The sequence below is a fragment of the Eubalaena glacialis genome, chromosome 15 (genome assembly GCF_028564815.1).
Source record: "Eubalaena glacialis isolate mEubGla1 chromosome 15, mEubGla1.1.hap2.+ XY, whole genome shotgun sequence".
Taxonomy (NCBI): domain Eukaryota; kingdom Metazoa; phylum Chordata; class Mammalia; order Artiodactyla; family Balaenidae; genus Eubalaena; species Eubalaena glacialis.
In genome coordinates this window covers 76,482,602-76,502,772 of record NC_083730.1, presented here as the reverse complement: position 1 = coordinate 76,502,772, position 20,171 = coordinate 76,482,602, and the positions used below count along the sequence as shown (strand labels likewise).

Genomic DNA, 20,171 nt, shown 5'->3' with positions numbered 1-20,171 from the left:
CGAGGGTCAGGGCGTTGCTCCACCCACTCCACAGGGGGAGAAACTGAAGCTGAGAGAGGAGAAGTGACCCAAGGCTGCACACTGGGGCACATCCCAGAGCACGCAGTCTGCAGCCAGGGCACAGACCTGAGATGACAGCGAGGGGCGAACAAGAGAGACAATGTGGAGTCAGGCCAACCTGGATGCCCCGCTTCTGCCACTTAAAAGCTGTGTGCCCTTAAGCAAGTAGTTTCACCTCTCTGAGCCTGATTACTCCTCCCAACCAACACATGTGATAATAATCCCTTCGTCAAAGGGTCCTTAGGAGAATCAAGTAAGAGAAAGCTCCTGGCAGAGCCCCTGGCAGGAGTGCCTGATCCCCCATCCTTCTGTCTGGAGCCCATTCCTCCACAGTTGATGCCTGGGTCATAAAAAATAAATGTGCCTCGGGCCAAACCCTGGCTGCTGCCAGCCAGAAGCAAACGGCTGGGAGGCAAGGATTATTATTATTATTATGACCACTGCTGCTGGTACTTTTTTAAAACATCAGTCTAGGTTGAGGAAAAAAAAATTATAGAGGAGAAGATAATATGAAAGCTTTGTGATTTCAAATGTGTCCTGGTGCCCTAACAGATCTCAAATAAGTTCCATTTAAAGCTGAAATGTGGGGCTTCCCTGGTGGCTCAGTGGTTAAGGATCCGCCTGCCAACGCAGGGGACACAGGTTCGAGCCCTGGTCCGGGAAGGGAAGATCCCACGTGCCGTGGAGCAACTAAGCCCGTGCGCCACAACTGCTGAGCCTGCGCTCTAGAGCCCGTGCTCCGCAACAAGAGAAGCCACCGCAGTGAGAAGCCCGCGCACTGCAATGAAGACCCAATGCAGCCAAAAATAAATAAATTTTATAAATAAGTAAGTAAGTAAAAGCTGAAATGTGGCAGGCAGGGAAGACGCAGCGCAGGGACAAGGAGGGGAAGCTGGCCATCAGCGAGCGAAAGCGGCCACGGAGGGCCAGCACCACCCCGAGGGCCGGCTTCCCCACAACCTGGCCCCGCCGCTCCAGCTGACAGCCCCCCGGGCCCACACCCTCACCCTGTGCTCTGCAACCACTGCACTGCTGGCTCTCCCCCGCCGTTGCCTCTGCATCGGGAGCTCGGTGCAGCAGGAAGGCTGGCCTCACTGCACCTGCCTAACTTCTCTCACAGTCCAAGACCAGCTTGTACTCACCGCCTCCAGGTAGCCCTCTCTGATACAACTTCAAGCCTCCAGGCCTGCCCATGTAATATTTGGGACACACTTAAGTTAAAAAAAAGTATTCGATGTTTATGTGAAACTCAAATTTAACCGGGCATCGTGTATTTTTTTCCACTTTTACTGAACTATAATTGACAAATAAAAATTGTATATTTTTATTTGTCAATTATAATTGACAATGTGTCAATGTGTCAAGGTGTGCAATGTGAGGATTTGATATACATAAACATTGTAAACTGATTACCGCAATGAACTTAATTAATACACCCATCACCTCACATAGTTACCGTTTCTTGGTGTGTGGTAAGAACACATAAGTTCTACTCTCCCAGGATATTTCAAATGTACAGTAAGTCCAGTATTATTAACTATAGTCACCGTGCTGTTAGATCAGTTACAAGACGAATATGGTCTAGGTATCCCATATTTTTATTTGCTGACTCTGGCGACTTCGGGGGCTTGTACTTCGCAACTCTCATTCTTGGGGTGATTTCCTGACCACCAAATTCCTTCACTGAGTCAGTACCTGATGGCCCAATCCCAGAAAGCTAGCCCAGGCTTCTATCAAAGACCGACGAATTTCCAGCTTGTATTTTTGCTCTTAGAGAACAAAGAAAACACTCTCCATACCTGCCAGGTAGCAGGGTGAGAACAAAGAAATACCCTACCAGTTCCCACAGATCAACTGGTCTAAAAAAACAACCCCCAGAAACACACAAAAAAAGAAAGCCACTTCAAACACCTCCTTGACTGGGTTCACACTGTGCCCCATTCCTGTATGCAGACTGTGAACAAACAGGTCAGGCTGGGATGCTCGCGAGGGCCTGGCTTGAGCCCTTCTCCTCATCAAAACCAAGAAAACAAACAACAACGCTCTTGCTGATTCAAATGGATACATGTGGCCCAACCTCATTAAAGAAAACCCAGCACTGGGATAGCCTCGCATCCCCTGCCATGCTGGGGCCAGTCTGGGCTCCTAGCGCCCCGGAAACCAGGGGGAGGAGAGGCATGAAAGAAGAACATACTGCAAGTCCCCTCCCGTGGAGGGGGGTGTCAGGCAGGTGAAGCTGGGGGAGCCGCATCACCCCACTCCATCCCACTCCACTCACTGTCGAAACAGACTCACCTACAGTGGTTCTCAAAGCGGGGTCCCCGGACCCACAGCTTCAGCATCAACTGGGGACTTGTGAGAAATGCAGATTCTCAGGCCCTAGCCCAGACCTACTTAATCAGTAACTCTGTGGATAGTACCCAGCAGAGAGAGAGAGTGTGAGACAGCCTTACTGAGGTGTAACTGGCAAAAATAAACCACTCATCTTTAACAAGTACACTGTGATAAGCTTTGACATATACACCCGTGAAAGCGTCGGCACTCAAGACAATGGACACATCCATCACCCGCAAAAATTCCCTTTCATAATCCTCTCTCCCCTCCTCCTGCAACCAAAACCCCAGGCAACGATTGACCTGTTTGCTGTCACAGCAGATTCGTTTGCATTTTCTAGAGTTTCAAATACATGGGATTATATGGTTGTACTCTTTCATCTGAGATTTTTCACTCAGCACAATTATTTTGAGAGCCATCGTGTTCTTGGATGCATCAGCAGTTCATTGTTATTACTGAGTAGGATACCACCTTTATGGTTTTCTACAATGAATTCATCCATTCACCTGTTAATAGACATTTTGGGTAGTTTCTAGGTTTTGGCAAGTACACACAAAACTGCTAATGAACTTTCATGTAAAATAAATTTTGCACGGATGTACACTTCCATTCTCCTGCATAAATACCTAGGAGTAGACTAGCGTGCCACGTGGGAGGTGTATGTTTAACTTTGTAAGAGCCCGTTTTCCGAGATGGTGCACTATTTTCCACTCCCACCAGCAGGGTATGAGAGCTCCAGTTACCCCAGATTCTCACCAGCATTGGTACGATCAATCTTTTCAAGTGTAGACACTCTAGTAATTGTGTAGTAGTTATTTCATCGTGGTTCGAGTTTCAATTTCTTTAATGACTAAGGATGTTTAATTTACTTTCACATGCCATCTAAGTATCTTCTTTGGGGAAGTCTATGTTGAAATCTTTGGCCCATCTTTTTTGTTGGGTTATTTATGAGTTCTGAGAGTCATTTATAAATTCTGGATTCAAAGACTTTTTCAGATACGTGATTTGCAAGTATTTTCTCCCAGTCTGTGGCTTGTATTTTCATATTAACAGTGACACTCAAAGAGCAGAAGTTCTTAATTTCAACAAAGTGCAATTCATCAATTTGTTCTCTAGTGGACTGTGCTTTTGGGGTCATATCTATGAAGCCTTTGCCCGATCCAAAGTTACAGAAATTTTCCTCCTGTTTTCTTCTGGAAATTTTATGATTTTAAGTCTTACATTAGGGTCTATGATCCATTTTTTTTGGTCGATTTTTGTACATGGTGTGAATTTGTGGACTGAAATTCTTTTTTTTTGCATGACGATACCAAATTATTCCAGCACCATTTGTGTCCCTGACACATATGTTTGGAAAAGGGCTTCAGAGTAGAAATGATTCACTCCCCTCTGCCTGGTAAGCTCCTACTCATCCTTCAAAACCCAGGTCAGATGTCCCCTTGGCTAAGAAGCCTTCCCTGACTGAGGCCAAGTAGCTTTCATCTATCCTCTGGTGTACAGAATGTTGTACAAACTCTGGCATTTTTCTTATCCCACACGATTGCATTAATTCCCAAGTCTTTCTCTCTTGATAGGGTGAAAATTCAGGGATGAGGACCATAATCCCAGCACTCAGCACAGGCCTGGCACAGGGGGTGATGGTAGGAGTGGGGGTGTGGGTGGGTGACTCAAAACAAGTTTTAAAATATAAAAAAATAAATAAAAGAACAAACAAGTGAACAATGTGCTTTTTTAAACAACCGAATACCACCTCTCAAGGCCCTACTCACAGGCCCCATCTTCCAGGAAGCCACATTAATCATCAACAATATTTCCTAAGAAAACTGCCACTGACTGATGTAATCCAAGCCCAGTGCTAGCTGCTTTCTGCACATCGTTTCATTTAATCCTGACAACAGGTCCATGAGGCAGATACCGCTAGCTACTGTTGTTATTTTACCGAAGAGGACACAGACCTTCAGAGAGGCTACTAGGGTCCATGCCTGAGGTCTCATATCCAGTAAGTGTCAGAGCCGGGGTTTGAACCCAGACAGCCTGTCCCGGAGACCGCGCCCTTACCTCTACACAAACCACCTCCTGGTTCCCTTTATTAGCACAAGACTCATTTCCCTGACAAGCCCAGGCCCCATAAAGGCAACCCTGCCTCCCCCACGTGACCAGCCCTTGCCAACTACTCACCCCAGTGGCAGAGGGACGAGCCACACAGGGGACCCTCCCATCTTGGCCATGGGGACACAGACACCCACTCACACCCGGAAGGACCTCCTCTTTACCTTAGGCCACACGCCCATGCCGAAGGCGCTGCTGTCTGCCAGCTGGTGCAGGTACAGTTCTGTCCTGGAAACAGAGAAGGGACCAGAAGTAAGGGAGGACCCACCCACACCAGTGGCCTGGCAGGGCAGGTGGGCATCATGGCACGGGGCTCCACAGAGTGCCCCAGGTGGCCCCGGGGTCTGCCTCAGGCCCTGGCCCTGCCTCCCGAATATTCCTCACTTGCTGCCCTCAATGGGCCCTTCTTAAGTGAAGGCCTTCCAGAAGCTTCCTTACTCCTCAGTTACCCTGCTCTGAAAACTGGGAGTTTCCTCTCTAATCTGCCCTCTCTCCAAAGGGTAAGGTGCCCCTCTGGCCTTAGCCAGGAGGCTCAGGACAGGTTGGGCCTGCCCTTCAGACGGGGGTGGAAGGCAGGAGACAAATGATGGGGGACGCAGAGGCAAATTGAAAATTATCACCCCTCGCCTGGGGTGAGCACTCCCTGGAGCTTCACTAGATAGAACCTTACTCATTCGTTCAACAGATGAGGAAACCAAGGCTCAGAGACAGGGAGCCACATGTCCAGGAATTCCCAGGAGTCAGCGAGGGGCAGAGATGACTCCCTGGGCCACCTCCCCCAGAAGGCCCTCCCAGATGAGTCTTCTGGCTTCTCTGCTGTTCCACCTGGTGCCTCCTCGCCCTGAGCTACCTCAGGTGCACCCAAGGCTCTCACAGAGTTTAGGAGCTTCTGGAAGATTTGGGGTCTGCTGTTCCTTGCCCACCTCCCACGCTGCTGTCAGAACCTGTACCAAAATGTCACCGTCACAGCAGACATCCACCACCACCCCCCAGCGTGTATAAAGAGCCATATGTGAATTATCTCACTTAATCCTGTAAGGTCAGTCAAGGTACTATTTCCACTTTACAGAGGAAGAAATGGAGGTTCAGAGCAGGTGACACCTGGCCAGGTTCACCCAGCCCAGGAGCAGTACCAGGCAGCTGGAATCAGAGGCCAGATTCCTAACCACTGGGCTCCACTGCCTCTCAGCTCTGGGCAGAGGCAGGGCTGGGGCCCAGGAGAGCGGAGGCCCTTTGTCTCACTGCCCTCGGCCGTCCCTGCTCAGCCCAGTCGCTCACCTGAGATCCAGGTCCAATCCGGCTAGCACCTGGGAGAAAACCTCGAAATTGCCTTCCCCTTCCAGCTGCCGGGCCACGTGGCTCTTCTCCAACAGCATCGTCTGCCAGGGGAGAGGACAGGCGCCGATCAGCACGAGGCCCCGCTAGGCTGCCCGCACACCCCCACCAACCCCCAGGCCCACTCTTCGAGGCAGCACCTCAGGCCCCAACTTGGCTGGACGCCTCCAAATCAAAACGTGCCAGGCCTTTGTCTCACTGATTCAGAGTCCACGCAGGCAATCAACGAATGCAACGGGCTCATTCCGATGAAGGAATCCAAGGGTACTAACAATTAACCCAGAGCCGTCCTCCAACACACTCTTATGCAACCGAAGCCCTTAATAACTTGACCCACATGGTGATGCACGGTAGACTTTCAGGGCCGGGACAGAAAGGGATTTATCGTGCACCAGCGAGTCTGGGTATTCTCCTAGCTCCACATACAAACAACCCTTCTAATAACCTAATCCTGTTTTCTGTTCAAACAGAATGTTTGCGGGGGGAAGGGGAGGAGCCGGGTGATTTCAGAGAGAGGAACAAACAGGCCATGTGCCTGTCACACACGGGCGGCCGCAGAAGGCCAGCGAGCGCCTGTTTAATTTCAGCTTCCGCTTTTAAGACCCAGCTAATGAGCGGCTGAATTATGTATCTACTCATGAGTATTTCATCCCTGTGATACTCCGAGGCACAGACGAGCCGCCGTGCTCGGGGAGGAGATGTCTGGGCACTGAGCGAGGTGGGGAGGAGCTGGCCTTGGCCTGGGGAGCGATGACCATTTAGACACATTCCAGGGTCCCAGCTGGAGGCGTGGGCCCTGCTGAGGGGGGCTGAGGCTACTGCAGCCCCAGAGAGCCCCCTCTCCCTCCCACCCAGAGGCCTCACCTGGAGCTGGGCGGCCGTGACTCAGCCTGTGGCATTGAAGTCCAGTGACATCACCATGGAGAACCGGGTGGCACGGCGGCTGTGGCCGGTGAACACGGAGCCAAAGGCCCGGAGGACAGTGAAGGTGGCTCGAATCTTCTCCACTGGTGGGGCACAGACAGGGCATCACCCGTGGCCCGGGTGCTGCCACCCCCACCTCTCACAGGACCCCATTCTGGCCCCAGGCCCCAGCAGGGCCCCCTCCACTCCCCCAACTCAGCTCTAAGCCACACCTCTTCCGCTGCTGGGCTGGCCCTGTGCTGCAAGCAGGGGCGCGGGGGGAGCAAGAGTGAGCCCAGAAGGGGAGATACACACACCTAGGATTGGTACGATCTGAGTGACAAGGGCTGCCCTAGGGCCTCCTGGGCCTGGTGGAGTCTAGGAGGAGGGCAGGGCATTAACAGTCTTGGACCTGCTCTCGGGGAACGCCCATCACAGCCAGCTCAAAAAGCCCTGCAGTCCCAGGCTTTTTAACATCACTATTTAACGAGCACCCACTATGTGCTAGGCACCTGGATACAGCCTAGCCTGACTCCCACTCCTCCAACACACACTTTCAGCAGAACTACATTCTGGGAGGGCCTCTCCTTGCTGTATCCCCAGCTCCTAACAGGGCTCTAACCTAGGCCAGGTGCAGAACAGGTGATCAATAAAGCATTGGAATAACCCCAGTGGAGAAGCAGGATAGTACAATGGTTAAACAAGCTTGAATATGGCCTCTCCCCGTTGTTAGTCACCTGATTTGGAGCGAATAAATTAACCTCCCTGTGCCTCAGATACCCCATCTATAAGATGGGGGTAATAATAGTGCTTACTTACCTCATGTGGTTGCCACAAAGACTAAAAGATTTAATAATGTAAAGTGCTCAGAACATGCTCCAAATGTGGTGGTGTTAGTATTGTTTGTTATTATTAGAAAAGCAATACTGCCTGGGCCATATATTCTCAGCAGGGGGAATACTGCTCCCAAGAGGGCAGAAACTGATTCTTGAGGATGGGGGCAGTTTTCCTTTCTTAGGTATAGAATAGAGCACAGATACATATATATATATGTCTGTGTGTGTCTGTATATATACACACACATACACACACACTGCATAAACAAATATATGGTGAATCTATGGCATTAATTTTTCATGTTGGGAGACGATTAGGAGAAAGAACAACTAAAAAGGCTCCTCAGAGGGGCAACAATACATTGAGAACACTGGCCCAGGGGTAACAGCTCTGGAGCCAAACTGTCTGTGTTTGAATCTCGGTGCTAGGATGTATGAGCTGTGTGGCCTTGGGCAAGCTGGTTAACCTCCCTGCGTTTTAATGGCCTCATCTATAAAATTCAAATAATAATAATGTCTACCTTATAGGGATGTTTTAAATAATAAATAAGTTAACCTGCTTGGAATAGAGCCTGGCGCGTAAGTCCTCAGCAAGCATTTACCACGATCACCATCAATATTGTAATTATTATCACCAATTGACACTATTTTTTAATTGAAGTATAGTTGATTTACAATGTTGACACTCTTTCTTTAATGCCCAGCTCAAACATCATTTCCTCAAGGAAGCCCCCCCGCCCCTTCTCTGTGCTCCCTCCGCCTCTCCCCTCCCCAGCTCGGCCAGCAAGCGGTGCAGAGCATTGGAGTCTGGCACAGATGTGCAGCTGAGTCTCCCTTCCGGCTGTCAGTGCCTCCTTGTCTTTGTTTTTACTTATCGGGTCCTCTGCACAGTCCAGTGGGCTGTGCGCTGCACAAGGACACCACACCTAAGGGCACAGCATTTATATCAGATAGCCACAGGCCTGTATACTTATTAGGATGATGGCCCAGAACGCGGTGGTCAAGTGTTTGGTTCTAACAATGTCAATGTGTGACGACTGTTCCACATGTGGCAGTGAGTGTCTTAGGCAAGGAGTACCTGTTTCTAATTCACACAAAAGTACCCAACAGACTAGGGGTGGCCCTGCCCAGAAGCCAGCACAGGGTCTGCACACAGGTGCTCAGTGAACGCGAGCTGAGCAGATATAAGAAAGAGCCGCCCAGCACCCCCTCCGACTCTCCCTTCCCTTCCCCCACGCCACCGCCCCCACCACGTCCCAGCTGCACGTCACCTGGAGACCACTGTACCTGAGACCCTGCCATCCACACTGCCTGCCATCCCCACCAGGTGCTCCAGGACCTGCTCGCAGCAGGTGGTCTTGCCAGCACCGCTCCGGCCCAGGGCCACGATGCTCTGGTCCCTCTGCTGGCTCAGCAGAGCCCAGTACGCCCGCTGGGCCAGGGAGCCAACGTGGGCGGGTAGGCCATCCCGGCAGCTCCTTCCTGGGCACCTGCAGGAAGATCGCCGGCCTCAGCCTTCCCACCCAGCCGGGGCCCAGGGAGCACTCCACAATGCTCCAACCCGGCCTCAAGCCCAGATCCACATCCATGCCTCCCATCCTACTCCAGCCTTGTCAGAGACGTCGTGCATTTTTCTGGGGAGAGCCCAGCCTGGAGATCTAGTCCTGCCACTGGCTCGCTGTGAGTCCTTGGGCAGCCTTGGACCCTGCTCTGAGCCTGGCCTCTTCTTCAGCCAATGAGAGGCTTGAACTAGAGCTGCATTAGCTCATGGGGCTCATCTCACTTGCTACACAAAGGACCGGATCGTACCTGTCTGAAATGAAGCAGGTGGATAAAATGGCTCAATTGATCAGTGATGTCTGCCATGGAAACAGAATGGGGCATGGGGGAATTGGCGGTACGTGTGCTATGTATTTGCTGTAACAGATTTAGATACCGGAAGCCCCTTTGACTTCATTCATTCATCCATCCATACATTCATTCACTCAGTAAAAAAAAAAAAATATTCATCGAGTGTCTACTACACAGCAGGCACTAACCCAGGCACTGGGGGCACAACACTACTCAAGGCGAATAAAGGAAATCTCTGCCAACCGTGAGGAGATATCATTATACACCTATTAAGGTGGCTAAAATACCTGTTTTTAATTTTTTTGACACACTACCAAGTTCTGGTTAAGATGCAGAGCAAGTGGAATTCTCCCACAATGCTACACAATACAGCCACTCTGGAGAACAGCTTGGCAGCCTCTTTTACAGTGATACGTACACTCGTCATACAACTGAGCAATCCCACTCCTAGGTATTTACCCAAGAGAAATGAACATTTGTGTTCACCAAAAAACCCTCTGTCACTGGTTATATTGAGTAGGTATTCAAAATCATCAACAAACTAGAAACAACCCAAATGTCCCTCAACTAAAGAACTAAGATAACCAACCACCCTGGTTTTAGCACTGAAAGTCCCATGTCCCAGAAAAACCATTCCCTCCCACGGAAACCAGGACAACTGGTCCCCCTCTGAACAGATAAACAAAGCTGTGCAATAAAATACAATACAATAAAAGAACTAACGGCTCACAGCTGCAACAATATGGGTGAATCTCAAATGCGCTGTGCATTGTGATAAGTGGAAGAAGCCGATTCCAAAGGTTACACGCAGTATAATTCCATTTATGTGACTTTTCAGAAAAGGCACAACCAGGGAAAAGGGACAAAAGAACAGATTAGTGGCTGCCAAGGGCGGGACATGGGGGAGGGGATGACCACAAGGGTATGGAGAACTTTTGGGGGTGATGGGAACTGTCCTGTAATTGATGGCGGAGACAGTTTCACAACTATACGTGTTTGTCAAAAACTTACAGAAGTGAACACTAAAAAAGGTGGCATTAACTGTATGTAAATTATACCTTAATAAACCTGACTTAAGACAAAAAAAGCCCTGCCTGTAGAGCTTGCTTTCATTTGGGAGAAGACAGATGATAAAAAACCAACTAATTAAATTATACTGAATGGGGAGTCATTTTAAAGCCATGAGCTTGGATGAGATCACCAAGGAAGTGGGCGGTTAAAGAGGGAGAGAGAAGAGGTGTAGGGATGGGGCACCCAGACTTGGAGAGATCAGGGACCAGCAAAGGAGGCTGAGAGGGAGGGCCAGCGGGACAGAAGGAAAACCAGGAGAGCGGAATTCCTGAGCTACGGAAGGGAGTGATGGCAGGAGGAGGGAAGGACCAGCCCCTGAAGTGCTGCTGAGGGTCAAGTCAGAGGAGGCCGGAGAATTGTCCGCTGGGCTTGGCAGCATGGAGGTCACTGTGACCTTGACAAACGTCTGCTTAGCCTGGTGGTTTTCAGGGAGAACGGAAGAGGGCGGTGGAGGTAGTGAGGGCAGTAGAAAGGCAACAAAGGGAGCAGGGAAACGGGCCTGGCTGGAGGAGGACCTTGGAAGCCCAGGTTGCTAAGCGGGTGACACGTGGGCTAGCATCCACCCTCCCAGTGGCTTGGCAGGACCAGGGGCACAAACTCCGGTGTGGCGGCCCTCCCCCTCCCCGAACCCCCAGCCTGGGGCTAAGGAGCACCCCCAGTGCACTGTTGGCCTTTCCTACCCCGAGGCCCCCAGGAACAGCAATGAGTCCCCATCCTGACACAAATCAAAAGGCTCACAGACCTACTAGAGAATGGACCTGAGGATATGGGGAGGGGGAAGGGTAAGATGTGACAAAGTGAGAGAGTGGCATGGACATATATACACTACCAAATGTAAAATAGCTAGCTAGTGGGAAGCAGCCGCAGAGCACAGGGAGATCAGCTTGGTGCTTTGTGACCACCTAGAGGGGTGGGATAGGGAGGGTGGGAGGGAGGGAGATGCAAGAGGGAAGAGATATGGGAACATATGTATATGTATAACTGATTCACTTTGTTATACAGCAGAAACTAACACACCATTGTAAAGCAATTACACTCCAATAAAGATGTTAAAAACATAAATAAATAAAAAAGGCTCAGCAGGACCCCAAAGCTGGCAAAGTAGGACAAGCCGCCACACTGGCTGGACACAGCCTAAGGGAACGCAGCGGGCAGGGGGTCCTGAGGTCCGAGCCTCGGAGCCACCTCCCGCTTTGGAAACATAAAGTTCAAGGGCCAGGCTATCCCAATCGTCAGCCTCCTCAGGCCTGCAGGGGAACAGGGAGGATTCTGCAGACCCACGCCCCGCAGTCACACACAGGTACCCCTGCATGCTTGCACACGGGCACGCTCAAGGGCACACGCACCCAACAGCTGCAGAGGCCTCTGCACACAGGTGTGCCCATCTACACCCCACGCAGTCACAGCACACTCACCCCAAAAGAGGCCTGCACCCCCAGGCACGCACCCAGCTCCCAGCCACCCGGCAGGCCCAGACCCCCAGTGAGAGAGGCCCCCAGCCCTGCCTGGACCCCTCCTAGCCCATCTTCAAGGAGGCCTCAGTCCCAGCCTCACCGCAGGTCTCTGCTCCCACCTGGTGGCCATCTGAGGAACCAGAGGGGACTCAGCCAAAGACAGAAGGCAGCTGTGGGTGTGGGAGGCAGCGTGACTTGAGGGGGACTCACGCCCACCGCAGGGTTACAGGGGCTTAGGGGGATCACGGGACTCAAGTTCCTCCTACCAGGTTGGGTCCCAATCCCCGCACTTTTAGGCTCTTTGACCCAGGCCGTGTAGCAGACGCCGCAATCGAGGACAGTCACGGTCGAGAGAACTGGGCTTGCGGAGAGACCTGCGACAAACACCCCTCCCAGGGGCCCCTGAGGAACCAGAGCAGGCTCTCTGGGGCCTTGGGCTGCAGTAACAGAAGCACAGCCTGCCTGGCAAGGGAGGGGAGAGTGCAGCGCCGCCCTTCCAGGCTAATGAGAACCTACTGTATAGCACAGGGAACTCTACTCAATGCTCTGTGGTGACCTAAATGGGACGGAAATCCAAAAAAGAGGGGATATATGTATATGTATAGCTGATTCACTTTGCTGTACAGCAGAACTATGCTCGAATAAAAATTAAATTTTTTTAAAAAGGTGCCTTTTGTTATGTTAATGAGGTGACTTTTGGAAAGCCAAATATATATGAGATGACCAAATATATATATATATGTATATTTTTTTTATTTTCCTTTCTAGATTACCAGTTTATTATAAAAGGATCTAACTCAGGAACAGCCATATGGAAGAGACGCACAGGGCAAGGTATGGGGAAAGGGGTGCAAAGCTTCCATGCTGTCCCACCCGGCACCTCCCTGTGTACACCAATCCAGAAGCTCTCCAAACCCCATTCTTTTAATTTCACTGAAGCTTCGTTATGTAGACAGGATTAACTGATTCAACCTCAAGGCCCTCTCCCCTTCAAGGGGGTGGGGGGAGGGTGGAAGAGAACTGAAAGTTCCAATCCTCTAATTCTGGTTGGTTCCCCTGGCAACCAGCCCCTTCCTTAGGGGCTTTCCAAAAGTCACCTCATTAACACAAACTCAGGTGTGGTTGAAAGGGTTTTGTTATGAATATCAAAAGACACTCCTATCTGGAAATTCCACAGGTTTTAGAAGTTTTGTGCCAGGAATGAGGGACAAAGACCAAATATATATTTTATTATACCCACTCCCTAATACTAAATCTTACTGCTAATAAGGTAAGTACAATTAAAACTATAGTGAAATACCATTTTCACCTATCAAATTGGTCACAGGGAAAAGTTTGATATTACTCTGTGTTGGTGAGGATACTGGGGAACAGGCAATCTCATACACTGCTAGTGCAAGTATGAAGGGCAGCATCTACTGAAATTTTCAATGTATATTTCCTTTAATCCAGCAAGTCCACTTTTGTGGGCAATTCAGAACCCTCTCTAGAATAAGGGTCAGCAAATTTTTTTTTTTTTTTTCCAAAAAGGGCGAAAATGTAAATATTTTAAGCTTTGGGCCATGTGGGAGATGACCAAATATATATTTTTGGTCTGAATGACCAAATATGTATTTTTCTTCATAAATCACAATATTGCACCCAGCTCAATAAAAATCTCCAAATGCTTTGCACATCGGCTGGCTTTGACAAGTCTTCACCTCTCCCCCCACCCCCTTCCTCTCTCCCTAAATCATGCTCTGAGTGTTTCTTGAAGAAACAGAAAAATCTTGGCTCCTCCAGCACATTGCCTCTCCACTCTCCATATCTGTGGTTGCCTCACTGACCCAGGTTGGCCACACGTCCCTTGCCAGCCACCTTGTACAGCCTGGTGAGATCCTGGACCTCCCAGATGGGCCTCCTGGCCTAGGGATGAGCAGTAATATTTTTCTCAAATGCTAGCATCTACTGATCTGTAGTTGGGGACTGCCTGGAGTGTTGTATTGAGAAGGATCCTGAGCTATGGCTGAACTAGCAAGAAAGGGTGTGGTGATCGACTAGCAATGTCTGCCATGGGCGCAGGAATGGTTAGGAGTGGTGCCTGTGCCAAGTATTTGCCATTTCCAGCCTGGTGCTTCCCCTGCCACAGCGAGGCAAGAGGCTGGTCAGTCTTTTGCTGGGAGGCTCCCCTGATTGCTCCATCACAGGGCTGTCTTTCTACCCCTGCTCCCTTGCTACCTGGAGTTTTGCTGTCTAATACAGCAGCCACTAGCCACATGGGGCTATTTAAATTTAAATTAATTAAAATTAAATTAAAACTTCAGGAGCTTCCCTGGTGGCACAGTGGTTAAGAATCCGCCTGTCAATGCAGGGGACACGGGTTTAAGCCCTGGTCCGGGAAGATCCCACATGCCTCGGAGCAACTAAGCCCGTGCACTACAACTACTGAGCCTGCGCTCTAGAGCCGGTGAGCCACAACTACTGAAGCCCGCACGCCTAGAGCCGGTGCTCCCAACAAGAGAAGCCACCGCAATGAGAAGCCCGCGCACCGCAATGAAGAGTAGCCCCTGCTCGCCGCAACTAGAGAAAGCCCACATGCAGCAACAAAGACCCAACGTGGCCAAAAATTAAAAAATAAATAAATTTATTCAAAGCCAAACCAAACAAAAAAAGCTTCAGCTTTTCAGTTGCACCAGGCACTTTCACATGTTCCACACGTGGCTAGTGGCTACCATATTGGACAGCAGAGATACAGAACATTTCTATTATTGAAAGTTCTGTTGGACAGAACTAGACTAGATCAGGGTTTTCAATAGGTGGTGATTGTGCTCACCCACGGACATTGGGCAACGCCTGAAGGCATTTTTGGTTGTCACAGCTGGAGACGGGGTGCTACTGGTACCTACCAGGTAGAGGCCAGGGATGCTGCTAAACATCCTACAATGCTCAGGACAGTCCTCCCACCACAAAGAATTATTCAGTCCCAAATGTCAATAGTGCTGAGGTCAAGAAACCCTGGTCTAGAAGAATCATGTCAAGTGGAGAGGAGCGTTAAGGGGAAAAAAGGGCAAAATAATCTAGCTTCAAACAGTAAATAGATGTGATATAGAAAGAATTGAGAAAATGAGTCAACCCACTGTTGACAGAAGAATAAGAGGAGAAGTCATTCCTGGACCCATCGCCACTTAGTGGCTCTGTGACCCCAGGCAAGTCACTAACCCTCTCTGATTCTTAGTTTTCGCCTCGATAAAACTGGAACAGTATGATGCCCCCTCCTGGACTGTCAATGGATTAAATGAGATAATGAGTTTGAATAGGCTTTGTTATCTGTCCCTGTGGAACAGTGTTGCATAATTGGCCCTGAGGCCTAACTCCAGGGAGGGAGCGCCATGTGAAGACACAGCCCCTCCCCACTGTGCCCACTGCCCACACCACCCACCGAGGCCTGTGCCACTTCTCCATTCAAAGAAATGCCCACAACGGGCGAGCGAGAGAAAACCCCTCCTCTCGGACAGAGGATCAAGTCAGGGCCACATGAAACTCAAACCTCCGTCCACCATCCCCCTTCCCGCCCCATGCTTATTTGGAAGAAATGGAATAAAAAACCATTACAATCAAGGCTTAGACTCAACAGTGTTGGAAACGTGAAAGGGGAAGCGTTTGGCTTCCTGACCATCAACTGACACCCAGTTAAGCAGAAACCACTGGTAGCTGAGGGGAAAATATGAACCCCTGCCGTCTGGCGGCTGAGATTCCAAAGTGAAGGTTATCTCATGACTCTAAATATATTTAATAATTAGCAAACAGCTGGGGCCTGACCAGAGTGATCTTTAAAAGTATCCCCTCACCCCAGCGTTTGGTCATAAAATCCTTCCATGAAACACTCTTGTTTTCTAAGCAGGCAACCAGCCAAAGGGAAGAGGGCTCAGAGGCCGAAAGGCCTGAAATAGATGGCAAGACCAGAGGCCACCGCAGCCCCCAAAGCACATTCTGGAAAATTAGGCCTATCCGCTCACAAGGCGCGCACCGTCAAACCCAGCCCGACGGTACCTTCTCCAGCCGGGGCTGAGGTCACAGGATCCACTCCCGTCCGAGGGGTCTCCCCAGGTCCCAGCGCAGAGACCCACCAGGCCAGGAGAGCAGGGACAGAGAAGAAATGGCAGCAGCTCCCCGCCCGGCGCCGGCACTCATATCCCCTTCCCTGACTGCTCCTCCCCGTCCTCGCCCACGCCAATGTGATAGCAGCAGCTGAGTGGACAAGTCATTTCTAAAGTTAGCCGCCGAGCTCCAGGTCTGGACAGGAGGCAGCAGCCCGGGGTGGCCGCTGAGCAGGCAGTCGGAGCGCATGGACGTATTTGGTGGTGCGGAACAGGGGCGGGGACAGCTCCCGACGCCAGCGCCTTCGCCCCCACCCCACCCCCCCCCCGCCCCCCGCCCACGCCCCCCACCCCACGCCCACGCCCCCCGCCCCCCACCCCACCCCACTCCCGCCCCGGCCCCGGCCGGCGGCACAGCCATACTCCCGCCCCTGCTCCACGCAGATAACCGGAGGCCACAGCAGCTGGGTGAGGAGGAGCGCCCGGCTCCATGTCCCGGCTGGTCCTGGGAAGGAAATAGCTCGACCGAATGCCGGTGTCTCTCGGTGTAAGGAAGATGCAGCCGCTCTCACTCACCCGGACACCAGCCTGAGGTCTTTAATGAACTCACGTCCTATTCTCGACAACCCTAGGAGATAGGGTTTTCCCCATTCCCATGTCGCAGATGGGGAAACGGAGGCACAGAAAATGAACCGACTTACCCAAAGCAGTGGAGAGCCAGGAATTGAACCCACGTAGTTCTGACCCCAGAGGGCACAGTCTTAAACAGCAAACAGGATGCTCTAAAAGGGTGCTCTGTCCACTGCCTGCGTGACCGCCTCGGCTCCTTGGGCTCTTTAATCAATAGGAACTGGTAAGAGGCCAGATGAGAGATTCAGGCGAGGCTTTATTGGGGCTCATGCTGCAGCACGAGGGAGCACGAACAAGGAACAGGTGCCCTTGCTCGCTCCCCAAGGAGGGCGGGCTGATTCCTTAAATGAGGTGAGGGTAGGGGCAGATCAGTGGGTCGGGCAGGAGACGTAGCCTAGGTGGTCTGCCCACCCGCTCGTGGTGCCGAGCCGTGTGCAGGGATCATGCGCAGTGCCGGCTTTTGCTCCCGGCACCTTAGAAATGGCAGTTGGTTTGCCGCCTTTCTGTAGCTAATTGTTCCTAATTACCCCAGCTGCGCATGCTTGCAGTTAATGTTAGTCCCTTATAGTTCCTCTGTATTCTGTTGCTCCAGAAGACGTTTGTCCAGGTGCAAACACTCTGGTAAAGGGCCCCAGGTCTCGGCCTATCTCACCTGGAAGGAGAGAAGTAGGGGCTTCCATAGATTAAGTATATCGTGCAGGTCCACACAGCTAGCAAGGGGTAGAGTCAGGACTCAAATCCAGGTCCTCCTGACTCTGAAGCCCACGGTCATTGGAACATGACATACTGCTTCTCTGAAGAATCATTTCAACCATCAGTACATGTTGTAACTCTGCTGTCCCCATGGCTGATTGAGCAATAGTTTCCCAAAGGAAACTATTATTTTCTTCTGGCTGTTGACAATTAGCGTTGGACAGAAGTTCATAGAAACACAAAGTAAAGCCAACTTTGGAAATGGCTATCTATACAATCAACATGAGATTGAGGAGGGTCCCCAGGGGTCCCACGGAGGGTGGTGTGGGACATCTTAGGCTGCTCCACACAAAGAGGTTGAAGATGACAAGTCCCCTCGACCTATTTTCTCCATGTCGTGCTGGATTATCTAACATTGAAACATGAACCCACCTCGTGCCACGTCCTGAAACTCATTTCATGGTGTTTTTCTGCCTCTTGTATCTTTTCATGGCTGTTGGTCTTAAATGGTGGGGTGGATCTCTGGGCCAGGGACTGGGGGTCTTCATAAGCTGAGACCTACAGGGACGGTTAAGTTAACTTGGCTCTGTCTGCCCTGAGGGCCCCTGGCAAGTCTGCTTTATTCCCCTGGTACCCGTGGTGGTAGATTTTCACCACCCAGGACAGTCAAGTGTTGCTCTGACTGTGCTATGATTTAGGGAAGCCTCGTAAGCAACATTTTGTCACCTGGTTGAGCATTTATCTTTCTGTCTTGAGGCTCTGTTCCCTAGGTGCGGGAGGAAAGGACTAGAAAATGAACTGGCCCTTCTGGTGCTTCCGGTGCAATTAGCGTGGCATCACTGGTGCTATTCTTCAGGGTGTCCAGGTGGTCTAAGTGGCTGTAGGTCATCTTGGGCAAAGACTCAGGGAATCGTTACTGATCACACCTGCCCTGGGGTTGCTGGTCCTTCGTCCTGGACACCTGACCTCTTCTTCCTCAGGTAGTGAGCTCTGGGTCCACAAAATGGCCAAGGGATTGTGACGATTTATTGGGACAATTGACTTCAGTCGCTTGATTATCCTTTATTTTCTCTTCTGAGTGGGACCCTTGTTGGCAGCTCAATGTCTTTTGCCCCTTGGGGTGCTATTCATCATCTCCATCCGTCCTTTGAGCTAGGAGCCCCCCGCTGCTCCCCGGACCTCATCACACACTAGGATGATTGCTTCCACCCAGCGTCTGATGGTTAAGTGCTGTCATCGGCCTCTTTCATTTTGAGGCTCCTACCATCCTCACTGCCATCAGAGAGCTGTGTGTGTGTGTATGCGTGTGTGTGTGATGATAAACTGGAGAACAGTCTCGTGTGTGCCTGTCCGTTTGACAATCATGAGAATCCTCTCACGTGACCACTGCGGGGCCCGGTGTTGTACGTCATGATCCCCTTAAGGATAAAGGGGAACTGTCTGTGTCTCTTTAAGTGTCTGGTACACAGTAAGTGCTCAAAAAATACATACAAAATGAATAAGCAAATGTATGGAAACTGAGCTGGAGCAGGTGTCCCAGGGTCTGGTCCCACATCATGCTTTCTCTAGATGTCTGTCCATCTCCCACCAGTCTGTGGTCTCCCATTCACCCAGCACAGGGCCAGGCACTGAGTAGGTGCTCATGGGATCTCTGGAGAGCAAAGTAACGGATGAATGAAAGACTAGCCTGGGGTGCAGAAGTGGGAGAGACTCCTGTAGAGGAAACCCCCCGACACCTGCCCTCTGACTGAGGTACAGAGATGACATGTCTGCACAGAGCCTGGCTCAATCCTGACCCCGGGAAGGTGGCCTCACCTCATTGGGCCTCCAGACTCCCCTCTGTAAAATGGGGATCCTGATCCCACTGACCATTCCAGAGTGTGTGGCCCATGCTAGATACTCAGTGGATGTTTGTTGAGTGACTAAATGACCGAATGGAGATCTGTAAAAGTTTTTCATACCATCGGAGCTGCCAGCAGAGGAGAGCTGCCACTGAGCTTCTCAGTGGGCCTGATATGGGAGGAAAGGGATTATACCCAGTAGGTATCCAGAGTTTAGTGAACAGATGTTTTAAATTAAGGAGTGCCCTTGGCATCAACACCTATGGAAGGATAGAGCACTCTTCTTTCACTCAGTGTTACCTTTTGACATTGGTGCATGTAACTGTGGTTTATTTGGGTTTTTTATTTTGTTTGTTTTATTTTTTGTGTTTTTTTGTTTTTGTTTTTAATGTGACTGTATCAAATATATATTACATGTAACCCATACATATAAACTTAATCACTGAGCCTAACTAAAGTGGCACTTGTTTTTTATTGAAGTATTGTTGATTTACAATAGTATCTTAGTTTCAAGTGTACAACATAGTAATTCTAAATTTTTATAGATTATACTCCATTTAAAGTTATAATGCAAAAGGTAAGCTTTTTCGATGGCAGCTACAAAGGGCAAATGTATTTGTTAAGCTTATGTAGCTAAGCCTCTGACCGTATGACCTTATTTTACATTGAGGGACCAAAATTTACACAAATAGAATGTTCATAATTCTGTTCCTTTCTTTTTCCATTCCTCCTTGGTCATTTCAAGACAGAGAAGTGAAACCATCAAATCTGTCACACAGAAACAATGAGGCAGAAGTTAGGTTTAAAACAGGATCAAGCTAGTAGCCCCTGATGCATCTTCTTCCATCTTTCACTAATATACACATAAAAGGCAGAAAATTTGGAAAATTCCAATGCAGAAAACTATGACTGACAGTCAGATAGAGACATATTTTACTGGCTATTAAATCAGCACCGTTTCTACACCTGAAGACCTGG

The 20,171-nt window shown here is 50.2% G+C and overlaps 1 protein-coding gene across 3 annotated transcripts in view; it reads right to left on the bottom strand.

Annotated features, from left to right (window-relative positions):
- The window catches only part of LOC133075663 (unconventional myosin-XVIIIb-like), an 89,303-nt gene extending 73,167 nt beyond the window's left edge, over window positions 1–16,136 (bottom strand). For all 3 annotated transcript variants that reach the window (XM_061170015.1, XM_061170016.1, XM_061170014.1), the window contains exons 1-5: window positions 15,983–16,136; window positions 8,865–9,067; window positions 6,703–6,845; window positions 5,782–5,882; window positions 4,668–4,731 (exon numbers count right to left, since the gene is read on the bottom strand). In XM_061170015.1, the coding sequence (XP_061025998.1) occupies window positions 4,668–4,731; window positions 5,782–5,879 (162 nt within the window). In that variant the 5' untranslated portion in view covers window positions 5,880–5,882; window positions 6,703–6,845; window positions 8,865–9,067; window positions 15,983–16,136. The remainder of the gene's footprint in view (window positions 1–4,667; window positions 4,732–5,781; window positions 5,883–6,702; window positions 6,846–8,864; window positions 9,068–15,982) is intronic.
- Between the last annotated feature and the right edge of the window lie 4,035 nt (window positions 16,137–20,171).